Consider the following 21,954-nt stretch of genomic DNA (forward strand, 5'->3'; position numbering starts at 1 on the left):
GAAGGGCAAAGTGAGCAGTGATGAGCCACTTATTATTGCCAGGCTATGTTTCAGATGTGTTGTTTGTATTATTTCATTTAACCCTTGTGAAGTAACCATTATCCTCATTCTACCGAGGAGAAATTGCGTAAACAGACTTGTCTGGGGTCTCACAGCTATTATGTGGCAGGATTGGAATTGAAATTCCAGTAGGCTTCATTGCATACCTTAGGCTCTTAACCTCTTGGCTGGACTGGATTGTGCCAGAATTAATTGACTAGAAAATAATTTACTAAATGATTAGTCAAGAGGGGAAAAGACTTCCCAGTTCATTCTATGAGGCCAGTATCATCCTGATGCCCAGACCAGACCAGGACATCATGAGAAAAGAAAAACGAAAGACCTCTTATAAATACAGATACAAAATCCTCAAGAAAATACTACCAAACTGAATTCAGCAATATATAAATAGAATTACACAACATGACCAAAGGGGCTTTATCCCCAGAATTCAAGGTTGGTTTCACATTTGAAAATCAATCAAGGTAATATACCATATTCATGGAGTGAAGGATGGAAACCACATGATCATCTGAAGAGAGGCAGAAAAAGTATTTGGCAAAACCCCATACCCTTTCATGATAAAAACACACAATTAGCAATGGAAGAGCACTTCCTCAACCTGATAAAGGCCATCAATGAAAAATCCACCGCCAGCATCAAACTTAATGGTAAAAGCCTAACTGCTTTCCCTCTAAGATCAGGAAGAAGCTAGGATGTCTGCTCTCACCACCTCTATTCAACATTGTACTGGAGGTTTTAGCTAGGGCAGTTAGGCAAGAAAAAAAAATGAAATGCATCCAGATTGGAAAGGAAGAAGTAAAACTATTTCTGCTTACAGATGACACTGTTATATGTAGAAGACCCTAATGAATCCATGAAAAGATCTATTAGACCTAATAAATGAGTTCCTCAAAGTTGCAGCAGACAAGATAAATATACGAAAGTCAGTTGTATTTCTCTACACTAGCAATGAAAACTGTGAAAATTAAATTAAGAATTCCATTTGCAGTAGTGTCAAAAAAGGATAAATACTTCAGCACCAATGTAACAAAAGAAAGTAAAACTAATACTCTGAAAACCACAAAATGTTGTTGAAAGAAATTAAGGAAAGCTGAAATAAATGGAAAGACATCCCATGTTCTTGGATCGTAAAATGAATCTTAAGATGGCAACATTTCCTAAATTCATCTACAGATTTGATAGTCCCTATCTATGCCTATCCAAAACCACGTGATCTCTTTTTGCTGAAATTGACAAGCTGATCCTAAAATTCATATGGAATTGCAAGGGACACAGAATAGCCCAAACCACCTTGAAAAAGAAGAACAAAGTTGGAGAACTCATTCTTTCCAATTTCAAAACTTACTGCAAAGCTCTGGTAACTAAGGTAGTATGGTAGTGGTGTAAGGGTAGACATACAGACCAATGGAGTAGAATTGGGAGTCCTGAAATAAAGCCTTATATTTACAGTCGGTTGATTTTTGACAAGACTGCCAAGACCACTGAAGAGGGGAAAGAATAGTCTTTTCACCAACGAGTGCTGGTACCACTGGATATCCATGTGCAAAAAGAATGAAGTTGGACGCTTACCTAATACCATATATAAAAACTAATGCAAACCAGATCGTAGACCTAAATTGAAGAACTATAAAACTCTTGGAAGAAAACATAAAAGTGAATCTTTACAACCTTAGAATAGGCAAGGGTTTCTGAGCTTTGACACTAAAAGTGTATTAACAACAACAAAAACTGATACATTGGGATTCATCAAAATTTAAAAAGTTTATGCTTCCAAAGACTCCATCGAGAAAGAGAAGTAACCCACAGGATGGAAGAAAACATCTACAAGTTTTATGTCTGATAAGGGATTTTTTCCCCCAAATATATAGATAACTCTTACAACTCAACAAGAAAAAGACAAGGGATTTGAATAGATATTTCTTCACAAAAGGTATACACGTGGTCAATAAGCACATGGAACGATGCTCAGTGTGATTAGGGAAATCAGAATCACAGTGAGATAGTACTACAAACCCACGAGCAAGGGTAAAAACAAAAAAGACACTTAAGTGTTGGTGAGAATATGGAGATGTTAGACCTCTCGTATACTGGTTGGAATCACCAAATGGTATGACAGTATGGAAAAACAGTTTGGCGTATCTTTAAAATGTTAAGAACAGAGTTACCAAATGATGTAACAATTCTACTCCTAGGAACTAGAGAGAATTGAAAACCTGTGTTCACACAAACCTGTATGGAATAGTTATAGAGTATTATTCATAATAGCCAAAAAGGAGAAACAACACAAATGCTCTTCAACAATGAATGGATAAATAAAATAGGATTTATCCATACAATAGAATATTGTTCAGCAATAAAAAGGAATAAAGTTCTGATACATGCTATAATACACCATGCATGAATCTTGAAATCATCATGCTAAGTGAAAGAAGCCAGACGCAGAAGGCCACATATTATATGATTCCACTTATACGAAATGTCCAGAATAGGCAAATCCATAGTAACAGAAAGTAGATTCATGGTTTCCAGGGGGCAACAGGGAGCGACTGCTAATGGGTACAGGGTTTCTTTGGGAGTGGGCTGGGCAGTTCCTGATAACCAGGGAACTCAGTCCAACCCCTGGCTGTCGTGGTGAGCCAGTGGAATGTTCTAGGTTGGGAGTGGAGTCATCTGATTAGCATCTTGAGCACGGGTCTCCTCCAGTTTGTGCTGCAGGTGCCTGAGAGGCAGGTGGATTACCGTATGCAGCTCTATCACTCAAGCCTTCGCCAGCCACACGTGGAGAGCAGCACACACCTGAAGGTGCAGTACAATGGGCAGCTGCCCTTTGTGGCAGGCCTGCAGTGGAAGGACACGTCTCGAGCTACCCTGTGGAAGTGGGAAGGTGAGTGTCATCTCTAGACTCTTTGGCTAGGAGTTAAGATCTCTGGACCCCAGGCCTTTGCCCGGACTGTGCCCATTACCTGGAGTAACCTTTCCTTTGTGTTGGTCTGGATGTCAAGACTCAGACCTTTAATGTGTCCCATGACACTTACAATTATATCCTGATTCCTTCCCCTCATCAATAGAGCTCTACATGACTGTCCCTTGCCTGATTCTCCAGGCTTCTCTTACCCCAGTTTACCTGTTGCCCATTATCCTGCAGCCCCACTGGCCTCTTTTCCATTTCTCCAAACATACCTCAGGGCCTTTGCAGTTGCTGTTTCTTCTCCCCAGAACACTCTCTCACTTTTAAGAAATGGATTTGCCATAGTTTATCCTTGAATTAATTTTATTTTTATTGCAGTAATACATAGGTTGAAAAGTAAAGTAGAAACTATGAGTTGGTAATTGTTGAAGGTGGTGAGTATTACATAGGGGCTCATCATATTATGTTCTCTACTCATGTATGTACCTGAAATAATTCTTTTAAAGTTTATTTTTTAAAGCTAGTGTATAATAAATACAGTAATCCTCTGCTTCATGTCTTCCTATCCCAAGTTTTGCTTAAAACAGCAACCACTGTAAACTGTGTTAGCTCTTTCTTGTTAAGCTCTTTGGCTCTTAAAACACTGTAATTATACTGTTATTTCTTGATTTTTCTTTTTTAGGCCTTCTCCATATATTTCTAACCAGAGAGGATGAGAATTTAACTCTTAAACCCTTTTCAGATACCTATTTCCCTTCATCCCCCTAAAAGAGTTGGTCAGTGAATATTCAATATTTACTTAATTGTGACTCTGTATGTGTCCTTCATAGCTGAGATACATGGTATACTATGATTCTAACTTTATGTTTTTCCTGGAGTTATAATTGTCTTTTTCCCGTTTGACCAGTTTTCTATTTTCCTCTTTATAATTATTCCCAGAATTTTTAGTGTAAGTACAAAACTTTTCCCAGATGGTCAGACACATCAGATTATGTATCAGCTTCAATTAGTTCTTACATGTTTCTTGGAGACCTTCTTCCTGGATCCTCTGTCTTTCTGCTCCAATGTAGACCGGTTGCACAGCTTTGGTTCTGGGGCATCCCTTCCCAGTCATCCTGGAAATTCCTTCCACTTCTCTGGGTCACAGCCCTGTTTCTTGCACTCATGTCATCTTCTTTCTTGGTTTACTCTTTTGTTTTGATGGAGCACATCTTCCAGCAGCTTCCTGAGAGAAGTGTATTAGTTTCCTAGGGCTGCTTTAACAAATGACCACAAACTGAGTAGCTTAAAACAACAGAAATGTATTCTCTCACCAGTTCTAGAGACTAGAATTCTGAGTTCAAGGTGTCGTCAGGGCCATGCTCCCTCTGTAACCTGGATAGAATTCTTCCCTGCCTTTTCCTAGCTCCTGATGGTGGCCGTTGCTACTTGGGGTTCCTTGGCATATAGTGACATTGCTCTCATCTCTGTCTCTGTTGTCACTTGGCTTTCTCCTGGTATGTGTGTGTCTGTGTTTAGACTTCCCTCTTCTTTTTTTTTTTTAATTATTTATTTATGTATTTGACACAGAGAGAGAGAGGGAGACAGCGAGAGAGGGAACACAAGCAGGGGGAGTGGGAGAGGGAGAAACAGGCTTCCCGCTGAGCAGGGAGCCTGATGTGGGGCTCGATCCCAGGACCCCGGGATCACAACCGGAGCCGAAGGCAGACACTTAACCGACTGAGCCACCCAGGCGCCCCTTCCCTCTTCTTAAAAGGACACCAGTCCTCTTGGTTTTAGGGCCCACCCTACTCTAGTATGACCTCATCGTAACTACTTATATCTGTGATGACCTCATTTCCCAAATAAGGTCACATTCTGGGATATACCGGGGGGTTGGGATTTTGTATATTTTTGAGAGACACAATTCAACCCATAATGGGATGTAAACATTTTGCACCCCTGAATGTTTAAATTGTCTTCATTGTACCTGGGTAATTTGGCCAAGTAGAGAATTTTAGTTTTCCTCTTCGGATTTTGAGGACATCGCTCCAGTGTCATTTCAAATAGGATGCTATTTCTGGGCCATCATCCTTTGAATGTGCCCACTTTCTCACTCTCTGGAAGCTTTTAGGAACTTCTTTGTATTCCGAGTGTCTTCAGATCTTATTATGATGTGCCCTGGTGTACAGTGACTTTCATCCATTGTACTGGGCACTTCACTTAGACCCTTTCAACTTGGAAACGTCATTTGGGTCTGGGTAATGTGCTTGTACAGTTTCTTTGATAATCTCCTTCTTTCTGGCTTCTGGAATTCCTGTTGGTCAGATGTTGGTCCTCAGAAACTGAGCCTCTAATTTTCTTTCTTTTCTCTCCTTGGTTCCATCTCCTTATCTTTTTTTGTTCTGTTTTGAGGACCTATTTCCTTAACTCCATCTGCCAGCCCTTCTACTACATTTTAATTTTGGCTATCTTGTATTTCCAAGAGCTCTTTTTTGTTCCCAAGAGTTCTTTTCTTATAGTGTCCTGTCTGCGAACACAACTCTTCTTACTTCTCTGAGCGGATACGTTACAGAACTGGGGGACTTTGATCTGTTCTCCTTGAGTTTCTCTTAACTTTTTTTCTGAATTGCCTCAAATGTCAGACAAGACTTAGGTATGTGCTGTGTTTAAGGACTGGCCACTCAGAGCTTATTTGGAAGAAGCTCTACATGTGTTTGGGGGTACACTTTGATGGGCTTCTCTGTCGAGCAGTTGAACGGGGAGCCCTGGGGTTTGTATCTGTGGATCTTTCTTTTTCATTCTGTTCTTTCATGGAGCAGTTTTCCCATGCCTGTGGGACGTGTGCAGCGGGGCAGGGCCCTGGGCTATTCTCTTCAGCATCTCCCTGTTCTCACATGGGCAGCTCACCCTCTGTCCTCATTGTGTCTCGTTTCCCTACATCCAGGCTTCTCTGCCTCAGTTTGCCCAGACAGTAAATCTCCAGCAGGTGGGAGGTCGTCCTCCCCTTTGACAGACTCCCACTGCTTTTCATTTAGGTCTCTGCTCAATTGTCACTTTCTCATGGGAACCTTGGCTGTCCTGGGCCGATCCTCATCAACCCCCCCCTTTATTTTCCTCCATGGCACTCAGCATTTTTTACTTAGGTCTCGTTATATGTTTATTTGTTCAAGATCTGTCCCTCCTGCCATCCACTGCCTCTGGACTGCTAGTTCCATGATGGCAGGAGCTGTGCCTGCTTGTTTACTGCGCATCCCCAGTGTCCCGAGCAATACTGGCTGAATTAGTCCTTGAATGGATTAGGCTATTCATGACAAAATACGAGACCTGCTTTCAGTGAATCATGGACAGGCAAAAGGTTATATTGAATGTCACCTTTTTGATGATGGTGGTGAGAGTGATGGCTCTTCCTTTTTTTTTTTTTTTTTAAAGATTTTATTTATTTATTTGAGAGGGAGAGAGAGCACATGAGCAGGAGGGAGAAGGCAGAGGGAGAGGGAGAAGCAGACTCCCCGTGGAGCAGGGAGCCCGATGCGGGGCTCGATCCCAGGACCCTGGGATCATGACCTGAGCTGAAGGCAGATGCTTAACCCACTGAGCCACCCAAGCGCCCCAGTATTTACTCTTCTTAATGAGTGCTTCCTCTGTCCCAGTACCCAGTGAGCAGTCTTACAGTACCCATTTCATAGATGATGGCAGCACAGGCTTAAAGAGGTTACAGCTTGGAAAGTAAAGGCCATGTTCTTTATTACCTTTATTACCACATGCCTGTGCCGTCTCTCCAACTTCTTCATGCATTTTTTTTGCCCAACATGTCTCTATGAAAACTTGTCAAACCTACAGAAAAGTGCAATGGATTTTATCGTTAACACCAACATACTTTCAGCCCAAGATTCCGCCGTTAACATTTTACCCCCACATATCTACCCCCTTACCATCCGTGTTATTTGTTGGTGCAGGTCGAAGTAAGCGGTAGACCTCTGTACATTTCACGCCTTAACTAGAGTGGAATGCACTCCAGGGTACCATTTAATGAGTTTTGACAGGTGCGCACACCGGTGTCGCCCCTGTCAAGATTCAGAACATGAACAGCGTTCGGTAAAGTTCCCTCCTGTCCCATCCCAGTCATCCTCAGTTCTGAGACATGCCCACAGGGGCTGTGATGAGGCTATGGGGACCTCTTGGTATCTGCCAGTAGCTCTTTTCATATTGGTCGTACCTGCTTCTCCCTCTCTACCTCTTGCAGGAGCCTTGAACATGGATAGTCCATGGCTGATGGTCTCCGTGGCTCACAGGCTGGACTGGTCACGCCGACCCATGTTCCAGGCTGTCCTGGAGCTGACACTGGGCAAGGCCTGGACCCTCAAGAACCTGGTGATGAACGTGGCCTACAGGAAACAGGGCCTTGACAGGGAGGGCAAGATCCACATCTACACCCCGGCTACCACTTACCTCCGGGTGCGCATGCTCGGTTACGTCCTCTGCTTCCCTCCCTGCCATTGGACTCACGGCCCAGGAACCTGGTTCCCTGCCATTCAGAACTTCTTGCATGCAGAGGGAGAACAGCACCCAGGCCTGATACCAGGTCACAGATGTGGGCAGTTTGGATGGCCCAGCATTTATAGTCTTCAGAATTAGTTGCCAAGTGAATTTGGGAGAGTGGACCGCCCCACCCCCTCCATCTCAGTTTCCCGTAGTCTTGCTTAGCCGCTGATAGGTTAAAACATGAAAGCAGGTTGAAGGGGTACTCGGAAACAAGTAGACATCAGGCCTTTGCCAAAAACCAGAATGAAAACTTCAAGGTCGTAGGTCCATTTCATACCAGCTGCTGTGTGTAATTGAGTATGCTTCTTTGCACCCGTTTGATCTCTGAAGCCTAACAGTTGGGAAGAAAACCAACCTGTGAAAGATGCCCCAGGTGTCCCCCGAGGGAGCCTGGCACATAGCCTCTTCCCGTGTTAGGATGACAAGTGGGACACAGCAGGAGGTCCGGGCCTGACTTGGACCCAGAAAGAGGCAGCTCTGTGGGCCCACCTCGGGACAGCAGAGTCCCTCTGAGGCAGGGGCTGAGTGGTAGCAGGGTGGGGTCAGCCAACCAGCTCCTGCAGACACCCCAGCCAGGGGCCCGACAGTGGCCTGTCCCGGGCGGGGCGGGGGGGCGGGTGTTTGGCAGGAGAGATGGTAGCAGGTGTAGTGGGTGTCTAGATTCTGGAACTAGTTTGCAGGTGGAACCGATAGATTTGCTGACAGATTTGCTGGTGGATGGGCAGTGGGAGGGAGCGCAAGACAAGACCTGAATGGCCCCAAGGTTTTGGCCCAAACAGCTGGGTAGGAGGAGGGGCCCTTCCCTGAAACGGTAAGCTGGCGATGGGGGTCCTGTAGGTTCTGGGGGGAGACCCAAGGTCAGTGACCTATGGGACAAGGTGTTATGGAGTTCTAGTATGTGGCAGGGGCCTCAGTCATGCCTAAACCCCATTTTGACCCCATCACCTCCGCTTGGGAGGCCCTGAGCCGTGGGAACAGGGGGCGTGGCCTAGGGGTACGGCACCGTGCTATTCCTGACGGGGCTTGTGCCAGGGGCAGTGGGCTGGGGTGCACAGCCCTGCACAGAGCTGTGGTGCTCTACCTCCCCGGTTCCTTTGCCGCCCCAGGTCCCCGATCACTCCTCGGCGGGGGCTTCAGGTCCCTGTTCGGGCACCACTTGTCGACCTCAGAGACTCCCCCAGCTCTTCCCAGGGCTCTGAAGACCATAGCAATGGTGCAGGAAGAGAAGGCCACCTGTGGGTGCATGCCCCTCGGGACACGGAGACCCTGCCTGCTAATAATAGTGGCCCAGTGAGATCATTACTCCCTTTCCGAGCCGAAGAGGAGAGAGGGGGAAGGGAGTTATCTTCTCTCATAACCGATACTTCAGATTCCCTCTCTGCTCAGGGCTGAGGGATGGAGGGAAGTTTGTCCTCTTTCCTCAAGACCCTGTAGGGAACAGCAATTTCTGCCTGGACCCGTCGGGAAAGGCCTCACAGAGATGGTGTCGGAGGGGTTTTGAAGGATGAGTAGGAGTTCCCCAAGGGGGAATGGGGAGAAAGGGCATCCCAGGGGGAGGGCATAGGGTGTGCAAAGGCTTTGGTCGCCCTCCCCTGCCTCGCCGTAGGTATCCACGGTGACAACGTTGGCCCAGAGCCTCTTCCGCAGCCGGAGTGAAGTAGAATCAGCCTGGAGTGCTGCAGTGTGGAGCGAGATCCATGCAGAGAACAGCCAGGACCTTAAGATACTTCACTGCTGGTTGAAGGGCCCCCTGCAGGAGATGAACCTAACGGCCGCCTACAGGCACATGGAGCAGGTGGGTCCAGGCGGCCCATGCTGGAGGCTCTGCTGTTGAGAGACCCCCAAATCCCTCACCTGGGATGGGAAAGCATTTAGTGCTCAGCCTATGACCTTGGGCCTTCCTGAGCTTAGTTTCTTTATCTGTAAAATGGGCCCCAGCCGTATTAGCGCAGACCCTGGAGCAAAGCTCCGCCTCATGGAGCCAGAAGCCCGAGACCATTCCCCACTGGGCACCTGGGGAGGTCCAGGCATGGCGGTGCGCCCATGCGATCTTGGAGTCTGCTCTGGGGTGAGGCTGCGGTCCTGTTCAACAACCCCTTCTCAGGTGGTCACTCCCGAGGTGATGGGCGGGCAGGGGGAGCTGCCCCTTGGACCCCCGGGCACCATGTTTAAGGAGCCAGGCCCCCGCTGGGGCATCCCTCTCCATCAGTCCGGTCCTTGTTACAGCCCCAGAAGACCCACGTGTCGCTGACGGCCCTGGTGACCAGCACCAGGGGCCAGCCTCGGGGCCTGGAGTTGGAGGGCAAGCTGGAGGAGGTGATGCGGGACAGGAGCTGGTACCAGAAGCGGGGGACCTTCCTCCTCAGGTCCGTGCGGCCCCTTCCCCTTATGTGCAGCATCTGCCAGGAGGGTCTGCAGCATGGAGGGTCCTGGGGGGGCAGGGTAAGCTGTGCTACCTGGGAGGCCCACGCTGCTCCACGGGGCCCAGGCGGAGCCCAGAGCTCAGAGACAATCCGCCTGCCTCCCTCAGAAGTCCCTGCACAGCTAGCCCCCTTCCATGAGGTTGCTAAGAAATCTGGGAGCAGAGGTCTGTCCTCACCCCAGCCTGAAAGCTGCTCTGGGGAATCTTTCTAGTTCCTAGAGGCACAGCTGGTTGGAAAGGTTGTTCTTGTGGTCTGGGGGTGTAAGGGGGTGGGTGGGTGGAGGAATCAGCAGACCTAGCCTCAGCTCCAGCCTGTGTCCAGACCAGCTGCCTGGCCTTAGTCATCTTCTATAAAAACAGCAATAACCACGACGTAACAGGGGCTGTTATCTGCACAGACCTCGTTCCTTCGTTCATTTCATTTATGTTCATTGAGCACCTCCTATGTGCCGTGATGCACTTTTCTGGGAAAACAGGGAATAAAAAGGACAGAACTCCTGCCCTCAGGGAGCTTGCATTCACTGCACAGACATTATCTCCTATGATCCCAACCGTGGTTGGGATTGGGGTCGGGGGCTAGTATTTGAGCCCCCATTTCCCAGATGGGAAAACTGAGGCACAGAGAAGTCAGTGCCCAAGGCAACAGACCCCAGCTGCTGCCTGTCCTTGGGTCTCTGTTGCCAGGGGCTGGTGATGACCCCCGCCGTGCCCAGGTCACTGGGTTTTCACGAGGGCATGGCGACATGGTGAATGGACGTAGATTGGCGAGACGCAGGGCTGATGTGTGTCCTGATGTTCTCCTCCCTGTGACGGTCTTAACCCTGCAAGCTTGTGACAGGCCCAGTCTGAGCTCCTGGGGCCCAGTTGTCCCCTGACCCTGCCAGAAGCTTTAATGCCTTTGGCCCACTCTCCCCTCTCCATGCCAGGCACACCTTGCCTCTGCCCATCCCGCAGAGCCTCCTCCTGCAGGAGAGCTTCACAGCGGATAGGCAACACCAGCGATGCTCCCTGGAAACTAGGCTCGTCCTGAACGGCCAAGAGGAGACCCTGCAGACCGTAGTCCTGGGCTACCAGGCCGGACACCCCTACGTGAGTGGGCTCCGGGGCGCAGCTGGGGAGGGGCCTGGGAGCAGGGGGAGGCCCCCGTCTGCCGCTGACCCATCTCTGTATGTGTGTGCGCGTGTGTGCCCTTCCCTCCCAGGTCTGCGCAGGCCTGACCCACCCATACGACGGCAAGGCCATCCCCAGGAACGTGGAGGGGTGCGCCGTTGCTTGGAGCCAGCACGCCGTAAGTGAGCAGAGCCCGGGGACTGGGCACCCCAGTGGTCCCCGATCCAAGCTGCCATCTCCTCTGAACTGGACGAGCAGAATGCTCTCTGGCCTGGGTTTTCTGTTCCACTCTGTCCCCACTGTTCTAGCCTACCTGACGGCTAGAGGGGGCTTTCCAGTATGCCGGCAGAATCATGCCACTCCTTCTCTCTGGATGAAGACCCTGGCCGTGCCCCTCTGGTCTTACTGACCCTGCAGGCCACCTGAGACCACTCTGTCCCTTCTGCTGCCACCTTTCACTCAGCCTCCTTTTGGTTCCTCACCCAGCTCTTTCCTGCCCCAGGACCTTTGTGTGTTCTGTGCCCGGAGCTGTCCCTCCTTCAGCTTTGCCTCCTTCCCTTGTACTCACTGCTGAGGGTTCAGCTCACGCGTCCTCTCTTCCAGGAAGCTTTTCGTGGCCCCCAGACCACCTCCCATCCCCTGGTTACGTGTCCTGCACACCCCACACTTCTGTTTCTAGCACTTCCCGCAAATCTCAGTCCTATTTTGACGTGATTCTCTGACCAATCACTGTTCCCCCTGCTAGTCCATAAGATCCGTGATTGATACTGTGTCTGCATACCTCACGTCATGGCACTTTATTTCATTACACTTTGCAGATATTGCATTTTTTTTAATACAAATTGAAGGCTTGTGGCAACCCTGCATCCAGCAAGGCTGTTGGTACCATTTTTCCAACAGCATTTGCTCACTCTGTCTCCGTGTTCCATTTTGGTGACTTGGGCAATATTTCACTTTTTCATTATTATCCCATTGGTTATGGTGATCTGTGATTACAACTGGCTGAAAGCTCAGACGACGGTTAGCATTTTTTTGCAATGAGGATTCTTTAGATGAAGGTATGTACTTCTTTTCTTCAGTCGTAATGCTACTGCTTTGACGACAGTGTAAACATAACTGGTATGCGCACTGGGAAAGCAAGAATTCCATCTGACTCGCTTGTTGCCAGACTTGCTCACTGGTTTCCGGGGCGGTCTGGAACCGAACCCGTGATATCTCCAAGGTACGCCTCTGTTTACCATCGGAGCTGCAGGGCCTGGCGCATCATCATCCGCGCTCATTGAATCGTTGTCACCCCCGAGTTATTGAGAGTCTGTTGTGCAACAGGCGACAACCTTTTTCCGAGAAGGAGCAGATAGTAACGATTTTTGCCTCTGGGGGCCATGAGGTCTCTGTTGCAAGTACTCATCCGTGCCTTGGTAGCACAGACGCATTCTAGAAAACACACGTGAAGGGGCCTGACTGTCTTCTGATAAAACTTTAGCTAAGGACTGAATGCTTGTGTGCCCCCACCGCCGCTGCCAGATTCATATGTTGAAGCCCAATGTGAAGGTATAGGGAGGCAGGGTCTCTGGGAGGTGGTTAGGTCATGAGGCTGGAGCCCCCACGATGAGATTTCTGTCCACCTGGCGAGGGCGCAGGAAGGAGAGAGCCGCCTGCCAGCCAGGAAGAGGGCCTTCTCCAGAACCCAACCATGCTGGCACCCTGGTCTCGGACTTCCAGCCTCCAGAACCATGAGGAATAAATTTCGGTTGTTTAAACCACTCCGTTTATGAGACTTCTGCGAGAGCAGCCCGAACTGCAACCTTATTTACAAACACGAGGCAGGTCTGGCTCCCTGGCCGCAGCTCTCGGACCCCTGGCTTAGAAGGTGTTGGCATTAGTCTTCCTGCGACTGAAATTCATTTTTGCCCACATGCCCATAGTGAATGATTCCACAGCTCTGGGCCCCCGTTTCCTCGTCTATAAAATAGAGACAACAGTACCCATCTCTTAGGCCGTGGTTATGGGGACTGAAACATAAAGTAATAATCGTCCTCAGGTACTTGACACGCACCCACTCGGCCCTCATCCCGGACTCCTTCTGGATCCCTGGAGGAGTAAAAGCCCCGGGAGGTAACCCCATTCTCCAGCAAGCGTTATTTGAGCACCTACTATGTGTCAGGCCCTGGACGAAGAAGTTAGTGGGGGTTTCTCCCTGGTGGGAGATACAAAGGTCTGCTGAAGGAGGGTGAAGGGGGGCCAGCTGTTGAGCACTGAGACCTCTTCTTCGAGGGTCCCCATCTGCCCCACCAGTTAAACAGGGCTGTGGATGGCTCCCAGAGCTTGGTAGCCAGAGTCCTTGGAGCTCCTGAGACGAAACAAAGGACAGAATGGCAGCCCAACGCACCTGCAGAAAAACCTCCCCATGGTGTTGAGTGTTTTTTTTCAAACCGGAGATTGCAGAATGGCGCCATGGGCCAGGTCCAGCCTGCAGATGTGTTTTGTTTGGCCTGCTTCGCACTTCACATTTTTAAAAACATTGTCCACATTTAAAATCAGAAGATTCGGGGTAAAACCCAGATTTCTGCTTCTAATTAAAAAGAAATCAGAAGATTGGACACACGGGACCCAAAATCCCACCTGCGGACAAGAGGCGAGAACCAAGTCAACGGGGACCCTTGACCCCAAGTCAACGGAGTTGAATTTGGCTCTCTGTTCTTTCAAAAAACCCTGTCTTTGTTTAATGACACACATTTATTTTTCTCCTCTTGGGCTTTTATTTATTCCTCTTCCATCTTGTTTCTAAAATAAAGCCACGGATTCTTCTAAAGTTGTACACCGACGATAAAATTCCGCAGCAAGACATTTTTAACGTCCCCATCAGCACAGGTCGGAACAGATGGTGTACCCTGCTCCCGTGGGCTTGGCATGTGGGGGAGTTGCTGAGAGAATACGTGATGAACCGTGTGTGTTAGTGTCTTGTGGCTGTTATATCACAGTACCATGAACTTGGTGGCTTAAGACAATGCAACTCACCTTACGTGATCTGGAGATAAGAAATCCAAAATGGGTTTCACTTGGCTAAAATCAGGTGTTGCCAGAGTTACACTCCTTTGGGAGACTCCAGGAGAGAATCCATTTCCTTGCCTTTTCTAGCTACTAAAAGCCACCCGTTCTCTTGGGTCATGGTCCCTTTCTCCATCTTCAAACCCAGCAGGAGTAGCATCTTCTCTCTCTCTCTGACCCTTCTGCCTCCCTCTTAAAAGAACGCTTATCATTACCTTGGGCCCACCAGCTGATCCAGGATAATCTTCCCATCTGAAGATTCTTAACTGCAAAGTCCCTTTTGCCATGTAAGGTAACGTATTTATAGGTTCCAGGGATCGAGACGTGGGCATCTTTGGGAGGGAGGGTATTATCCTTCCTGCCACACTATGAATTCAACATTCTTTCACTTCAGCCTGGCTTTGGCCTTGGGGTTGCAGGCGATCACGAGTGATTCTGCACCCTTCCAGGTATTTATTGAACAGTTGCCATGTGCCAAGACCTGTGTTAAGTATGAGACATACCGCATTGAACAAAACAGACTAATACCAGGGCACTCCCTTGGAGTGAGACAGGTCCTCAGATTTGACCCCTCAAGCCCATGCCATTAACCCTACTTTAGCATCCCTGTTTGAAAGACCCACGTGCACCTGTCCCCACTTCCTGCCCTGTGTGTGGATAGTGTGGACAGCTTTAACCCATCCATCTTGGGGCCGTTTTCTTCTACCTGGTGGATTCTAAGGCTGACTTCTGCAGGTACTTGGAGATGGGAAGTCCTCTCTCTCAGTGCCACTGGTTCTTGCTCACCCAGGCTCAGAACAGGGAGGTCGAGGCCACTTTGAAAGTCAACCAGAAAGTCGTGCTGCACTTAAAGGGTCTGCACCGTGACCAATCTCAGCGTGGGGAAATCTGGCACAGCCTGGCCCTGGACGCAGCTCACGCCTCCCAGGTACCTGTCCCCAGGTTGGGCGAACACTGGTTTGCAGCCTCTGAGTGGACCTCAGCTGTTGGAGAGAGTAAGTGGTACTGTTTCTTTCCAGCTGAGGCTCCCCCAGGCCCTGCGTTTGGATGGGGACGTCGTCTTCAGACGGGGTCCCCGGGGAGCATTTGACTGCAGCCTGGACACAAGGGCCACCATCAACCACAACGTCACATCCCAGGTCAGATGGCTCAGCTCCGCCTCCTCGCTGAGGGAGGGGAGGTGTTCGGGTCAGAGGGCTGGTGTCTCTGTGCGGTGGCTGAAGAGGGGGCGGGGTGGCCTTGGCAGTGAGCGTGGGATGACTCAGGATGCATTGGCTGTTGTAATAAAAGCCTGCTTGCCTGTGAAGGTTTACTGCCCAGTCCTGTCACAGTGCAGTGCGGTTCTGTGGCTTTGCTGCCATTTGTACAGGGGGACGGGGACAGTGGGAATCATGCAGGAGGTTTTCTTGGGCCGGCCCCTTAAGGGGGGGGCAGGCCACTCCTGCTCACATTCCATTGGCCAGAACTCATTACATGACCCTACCCAGCTGCAAGGGGGGCTGGGAAATGTAGTCTTAGCAGTGTGTCCAGGAGGGAAAGAAAATGCAGCTTGGTGACCATATATAGTAGAGCTGCTATAGGTATATATTTGCTCGTTCCATACACGGATTGTGTCTCTGCCACATGCCGGGCTCTGCACTATGTACTCGGGTTGCCTGGGCGATGGTTTCTCTGTCTCCATCTCCAGGGAGCTTTCAAGTCCAAATCTTAGCTCCACTGCTGATTGACTGTGCGACCTTGGGTAAATTATTCAACCCCACTGAATATCGGTTTTCTTGCTGTGAAATGGGGATAGTGATACCAGCCTGTGAGAGCTGGGGTGGGGATTAAATGAGGTGACAGTTATAAAGCTAGTAGTCGAGTGTCCGCTTCATGGTCAGGGTCAAATAGAATGCAGCCGTGAACATGGGAGACAGGAGCAGACGCCGTGGCAGGGGACACAGGGGCACCGAGGTCCCAGAGTTATCTTCCCAGCTCCATGTCTGGGGCCTCACTTCTCACGCTTCCAAGTAACGCAGCCTGAGTAAGATTGGGGCTAAGAAGCATCACAGAAGGCGGTTTCTGGCATGTGCTCTTGGCTTGGGCTGTGGGCATACTCTGGGATGACCTGTTGCTCTTCGAGTGCCCAGCCAGCTACCTTCTGGAGTTCTGCATCTCCCTCCTCTGCTCCCTCTGACCCTCCTCCTCCACCCCCCACCCTGTCAACAGGTCTCGGTCCAGCTGAACAGATCTGACTCCCACTTGGCGTTCCTCCTCCAGCTCAGACATCCCCACAGACCAACATTTCCTCCAGACTTACAGGTACAGACGTGGTCCCTCTGGGATGACCTCAAGTTGCCTGCCAAGTGCTGTCTCCGAGCGGAGCAGACAACTTGCTGGGAGATGGGGCGGAAGGAAGGGAGGATGGAGGCCCGGGTGTGGAGTAGGGGAGGCCACACCAGGATGTTGGGCTTAGCCAGACAGCCAGCCCAAGAATCAAGAACAGATGGCAGGGAGGTTTCCAAATCCATCATTTGGAAGTGATTGTCCAGGCCAGAAGGGGTTTGAGCTCCCTGGATAGGGGGGAGGGGATAGAAGGATCACAGTTCACCCTTGAAAACGGAGAGAGGCAGAATTGTCCTCTCAACCCTCTTCTGTATTTGGGAGAAGCCGTCTGATCCTTTTTTGACCTCGGAGTGTTTTGCCCAGTGTGGGGTGGAAACACTGAAGGGTTTAACTCTACAAGGAAATAAAGGGCAGGAAAGGGGGGCCAGGCAGGAGGGCTGTGCTCTGCTGCCCCAGCGCTGGGTGCTTAGAAAACCCCACATGTTAGCTGCTTCACCGAACAAGCCTCGTGTGCTGTACACAGGAATTAGCGGACTGGGGACTTGGAGGCATAGACGGGTAGTCCCACCTGGGATGAGGCCCAGAACTTGACAGCAATTTTTAAATGCCTGCCATGTGCTCAGCCATGTGCTGGTGGCTTCGGGAACTCTAAAGGAGCCTGAGAAGAGCTTTCGATTATGGAAACTGGTCCTCCTCAGAGGCACCTGTTTTCACCGGTCAACAGCTCTGAAATCAGGATGTGTCTTCAAATTCCCACCGGTTCGTTGTTTTGTTACCAGCTTTTTCACTTTCATGGCGGGGGCGGGGGGTGTCCATAAAATCACGGTGCATCTCAGGGCCCCTGGCATCCCAGATCTGAGGGTGTGCCATCACTCTAATCGATGGTGTTAGGAGCTGATGCCTCTGGAGTGTTGACCACGTGCCAGGCTCTGTTCGCAACACTTTACGTGGCTCATCTCGTGGATGCCCCTTGACACTGCTCTGGTAGCATTCTGCAGATGAGAATCTGACACAGAGAGTGGTGACATGACTTGTACATAGTTACTGAGCGTGTAGGTGGAGGATCCCGGATGGGAGCCTGATGCCCCTGGCTGTGCTCATCACAGGGCAGATGTACTGAAAACCTGGATGCTGGGTCATCTCAAGGGCTCAGACTTTATCATCACTTTTTTAAAAAAAGATTTTGTTTATATATTTGTTTTAGAGAGAGCGAGCGCACAAGCAGGGGGAGGGGCAGAGGCAGAGGGAGAAGCAGGCTTCCCGCTGAGCAGGGAGCCCCAAGCAGGACTCCATCCCAGGAGCCCGGGATCATGACTTGAGCTGAAGGCAGATGCTTCACGGACTGAGCCACCCAGATGCCCCTATCATTACTTTTTAAAACAGCAGGACCCTTTGTTCACCTTAGCTCTGTGGGTGAAGTGGGGCTGGGGAGCTCAGCCTTGTCAGCCTCTGCCCCCCGTCTTGTAGCCCCCCGCAAAGCATCCGCTGCTGGAGCCACAGGCAGCAAGCTTTGATACGGTAGCAACTCGCCTGGCAACTATGTGTAGTCCTTCCCCTCCTCGCACGGCCAGCGCTCCAAGGAGATCAAGGCCTGTTATCCGGGCATTCTTTGTTATCAAGGAGGTGCACCCGGTTGGCTGCCCCTAGAGCCGCTGACCTTGAACGCCGAACATGTTTTTTCTACATATCCTGCCTGATGGGAATATAGAGGGAGCACAGCATCTGTACATTCCCAGGGAGAGGGGAAAGCACCTGTGGGAACGGATGCGTGTTGTCTCCCTAGCCAGATACCAGTGGTCATGAGTACGGTGTGATCGCATCGTTGTGTGGGTATCTACCCGATGTCATGACCTATAGCATTTGTGGTCCTGTTGTCTGCGCAATGGGGCCACTTGCATAATTTGTACCTAGAACCGTACCAGGCCATCCCAAATAGTATAACCCATTGGCAGAGTCTTATTTATCTGCTCCTGTATCAGTTGGAAAACTTTCTTCTTTGTGTCTTCCCAGGAGGGGGAGCCCATACACCCTGGGAACACGTGTCAGGCCAGAGATGGGCAAAGAGGGGTTTTCCTAAGCGTAGAGGCGTTTCCAAGGGCTGAGATTGGCAGTTTGGATTCACCAGGCAAGGCCCGCAGTTGCTGATTGCGGGGGTTCACGACCCACCCAGCAGGCGGTCTTATTCTGTATAGGAGCCAAGGTTTGCCCAATCAGCGAACAGGTTCCCCTGCACAATCTAAGGGGGAGAAGTACGCTGTTGAGTAGGCACCAGAAAAGGCAAGTCATGATTGTCTAACTGAACGCGTGAGATGCCACCACCCCTGGCTGAGGTTATGTTTGCCAACACAACTCGTCCCCGCTCTGGTACGCAGTGGGGTGAACCTCTGTCTAACGATGCCTCATGAGGCAATTAGGATAGCGTCCCTTTTTATATGAGGCCCGGGTTGTGTGCCTCCATTGTTTTTGGTGGAATGGGGTGGAGAAATGGGTGGTGGATAGGTCTCCTTCTGTCCCTTCTCCCATGGGACCCAAACTCCAAACCACGGTGGACTTGTCTGCCATTTCCAGGGTCATTTAATTATATCTCCCCGTGGAGGTAGATCTTGTGTCGGGGGCATTAAAGGTTACCTTGTGTCCCCACCTGCAGCAGAGAACATCCTTCCTGCATGCTGTGTCTGCTTGTATTCTAAGTCAGGTCCGTGAGTGAGGAGGGTATAGGCCCTGGGACGGTTGAAATGTACGTGGTCATTTAATGTCCACAGAGCTGTTGACCGGTGGCTTGTCCAAAGGGCCGGTGGATGGGTTTGTCATCACATCTGTTGCCACAGTGCATCCGTGCCCTGCACCAGTCCAGCTGCAGCGGGAGGGGATGGTACGGGGAAATGCCAGTGGGTGTCTTGAGCTTCGGCTCCCTCCTGCACTTCACGTCCTGCAAAGCGGGGGCCTTGGTGGCTGTCAGTGGGCGCCCCGCGAGCTGCGCACAGCTGTTCTAGGCCACCGATGGTGGCCTCACTGGGTAGCATGCTTACTGGGGCGAGCTTGCAGGCGTCCTGCATCAGTGTCCACACGCATCCGAGCAGAACGGCAGCCTCCAGAGAGAGGCAAGGGACCCATGCAGTCGACCTGCCCCCTTGCTACCTGTCCAGTGTCTCTTGGCAAAGGTCACGGTCATTCCCAGCACAGGTTGGGCGTTGTTGGCAGGTGGTTGTGATGTCTTTGTAACACAGTGGTAGACCCCCAGTTCTTAGCAGTGGCCCACCAGGACTGTTGTTCTGGATGTCTCATCTTCTCAGCGAGCCAGGTGGCGATGTCTTCTGTTGGCACATCTTCCAGGAGGTGGACGCAGGCCAACTCATTACCCTGTTGATTTCCGGCTGGGGTGTGTGCTGTGTGTGCATCTACGTGGTAAACGGTGATGTTTGTACCTCTTAGGCATCAGAGTATGTCCTTCCATATGTCGTTGCCCCAGAGTGCGTGCCCGGTCCCCGTGCCATCCTGTGCCTCCTGCTGGAGCAGCCACAGGGTCAGTCCTCTATAGGCTGCCCCGCTCTCAGCTGTCTGTGCACAGAACAGTGGGGTCAGGGGGCACCTGGCTGGCCCAGTCGGTAGAGCACATGACTCTTGATCTCTCAGGGTTGTAAGTTCGAGCCCCACGTTGGGTGTAGAGATTACTTAAAAATAAAATTGTTAAAGGGGATCCTGGGTGGCTCAACTTCTGCCTTCGACTCAGGTCACAGTCCCAGGGTCATGGGATCAAGTCCCATGTTGGGCTCCCTGCTCAGTGGGGAGTCTGCTTCTCCCTCTGCCCCTCCCCCCACCCATGTTCTTTCTCTTACTCTCTCGCTCTCTCGCAAATAAATAAATAAAACCTTTAAGAAAAATGAAATCATTAAAAAAAAAAAAAAAGGATCAGCAGGAACAGGCTCACAGAGCCGTACCATCCATGCTGCTTGAGGCTCGGCCCATTGACTACTGTGGTCCCTGCTGGAGCCTCTCTGTGGAGGGTTGGACCCATCAGGGTACCGCACATGCTCAGGGATTGGTCCGTCTCCTTCCGGCCCAGAGGACAGCACCGGCCGGGGCTCTGCTGCCTCCGTTAATGGCTGTCCTTCAGGATGACCTAAGTCACCGGGCGGCGAGTGGAGTGTTCTTCCGCACTAGGGGCTGTCTGTCAAGGTACCGCGTTGTTGCAAGTAGGCATGGTCTGGGCACTGTCTGACTCGGGCTTTTGGAGTGTGTCCCTTAGCCCATATAGGATGCAGAGTGGGAACGGTCCCTGGGATCCGCTTAGCCGCGTCTTCTCCTGCTGTGGGGCATGCTGTTCTAAAAGGCTGCACTGCAACTCAGCTCCTTTCCATAACCACGACCAGAAACCTGGTGGTACTCATCGGTGCCGTTGCTATCCTGTGACATGGTGTGACACTACGCAGGTGGCCCTGGGGGACCACTTGGAAGGTTTATCCTTGTCCCTCCTACATGAAGGCAAATTGATCTTTGTTCCCAGAAACTCCTACTTGTCAAAGGCCTTCCGATGAATTTCCTGGAAAACGAGCACTTTTGCAGGAACGCTTTTTGCCAAAGCATCAAAGTAAAACAGTAACTCTGCCAACTACCAAAGACTCAAAAAAAAGGGCCGTGGTTAAAAATCTAATGAGAGCTTCTTATCAGCCCGGTAAAGGTGAAACGTAGAAACGTTGTTTTTCTGGGCAGATTAAAAAAAAATTTGTTGACTTTTTTTTTTTTAATCAATAGCAGACCAAATATCCAAGAAAACTTTGTCTTTTTAACAGAGGGATAAATCAAATTCTAATGTTACACTGGTGCACTTTTCAAACGTACTCCTTCTATCTTAGCCCTAACCACACATAAAATTCTTTCCTGAAGATTCTCCTTCCCGAAACTTCTACAACTTTCTTTTTTCATCTAGATTTTGTCCTAAGCTTCCCTCTCTCTAAACAACCAGTGTCATTTCAGGAAAAAATTGTTTTCTTTTCCCTTAACCAAAATGTATTCTCATTCTGAAACCTTTCTTACTCATCTCCTGCCTTTCCTACAGACAGAGTGTGGCTTTCCTTATTATTTCCAGCAGTCTGTATTTTAAAGAGCCTCCCCCCTCTCTTTTTTCTTCAGTCTCTGCAGGCGATGTTTTGGTTATTTCCTGGGGTGTTCATATTATAAAGACATGACAAGATTTACAACTTTAAGGGACAGAGAAAGGATGCTAGTTTTTCTCCTAAGAGTTAGGAGGATAATTGCTATTTAACATTTTTCTTTGTAGTAGGGGTTAGAAAACATGGAAAATTTTGTCTGTTTCCTCATCAGTTATCACTAGATTGATTGGCTGATTTATCGCTTTTTAGAGATTCTACCTCTTAGTGTCCTAATCAGGCTTTATTACAAGTTCCTGGATCTTTTTTTTTCTTTTCCAAGTTTGTATTTAAATTTCAGTTAAAATTCAGTGTAATGTTAGTTTCAGGTGTACAACATAGTGATTTAATAATTCCACATAACCCAGGGCTCATCACAAGTGCGCTCCTTAATCCCCATCACCTGT

At 49.7% G+C, this 21,954-nt stretch overlaps 1 protein-coding gene across 1 annotated transcript in view; it reads left to right on the plus strand.

The window, feature by feature from the left end:
- APOLTP (apolipoprotein lipid transfer particle homolog) overlaps positions 1–21,954 on the plus strand; it is a 137,885-nt gene that overhangs the window by 71,217 nt on the left and 44,714 nt on the right. The window contains exons 28-36 of the mRNA XM_081818880.1: positions 2,767–2,947; positions 7,197–7,408; positions 9,102–9,290; positions 9,722–9,861; positions 10,844–11,006; positions 11,119–11,205; positions 14,866–15,003; positions 15,095–15,214; positions 16,284–16,594. Of these exons, the coding sequence (XP_081675006.1) occupies positions 2,767–2,947; positions 7,197–7,408; positions 9,102–9,290; positions 9,722–9,861; positions 10,844–11,006; positions 11,119–11,205; positions 14,866–15,003; positions 15,095–15,214; positions 16,284–16,594 (1,541 nt within the window). The remainder of the gene's footprint in view (positions 1–2,766; positions 2,948–7,196; positions 7,409–9,101; positions 9,291–9,721; positions 9,862–10,843; positions 11,007–11,118; positions 11,206–14,865; positions 15,004–15,094; positions 15,215–16,283; positions 16,595–21,954) is intronic.

This window comes from Leptonychotes weddellii, chromosome 5 (assembly GCF_054177405.1).
Source record: "Leptonychotes weddellii isolate Sample4059 chromosome 5, ASM5417740v2, whole genome shotgun sequence".
Taxonomy (NCBI): Eukaryota; Metazoa; Chordata; class Mammalia; order Carnivora; family Phocidae; genus Leptonychotes; species Leptonychotes weddellii.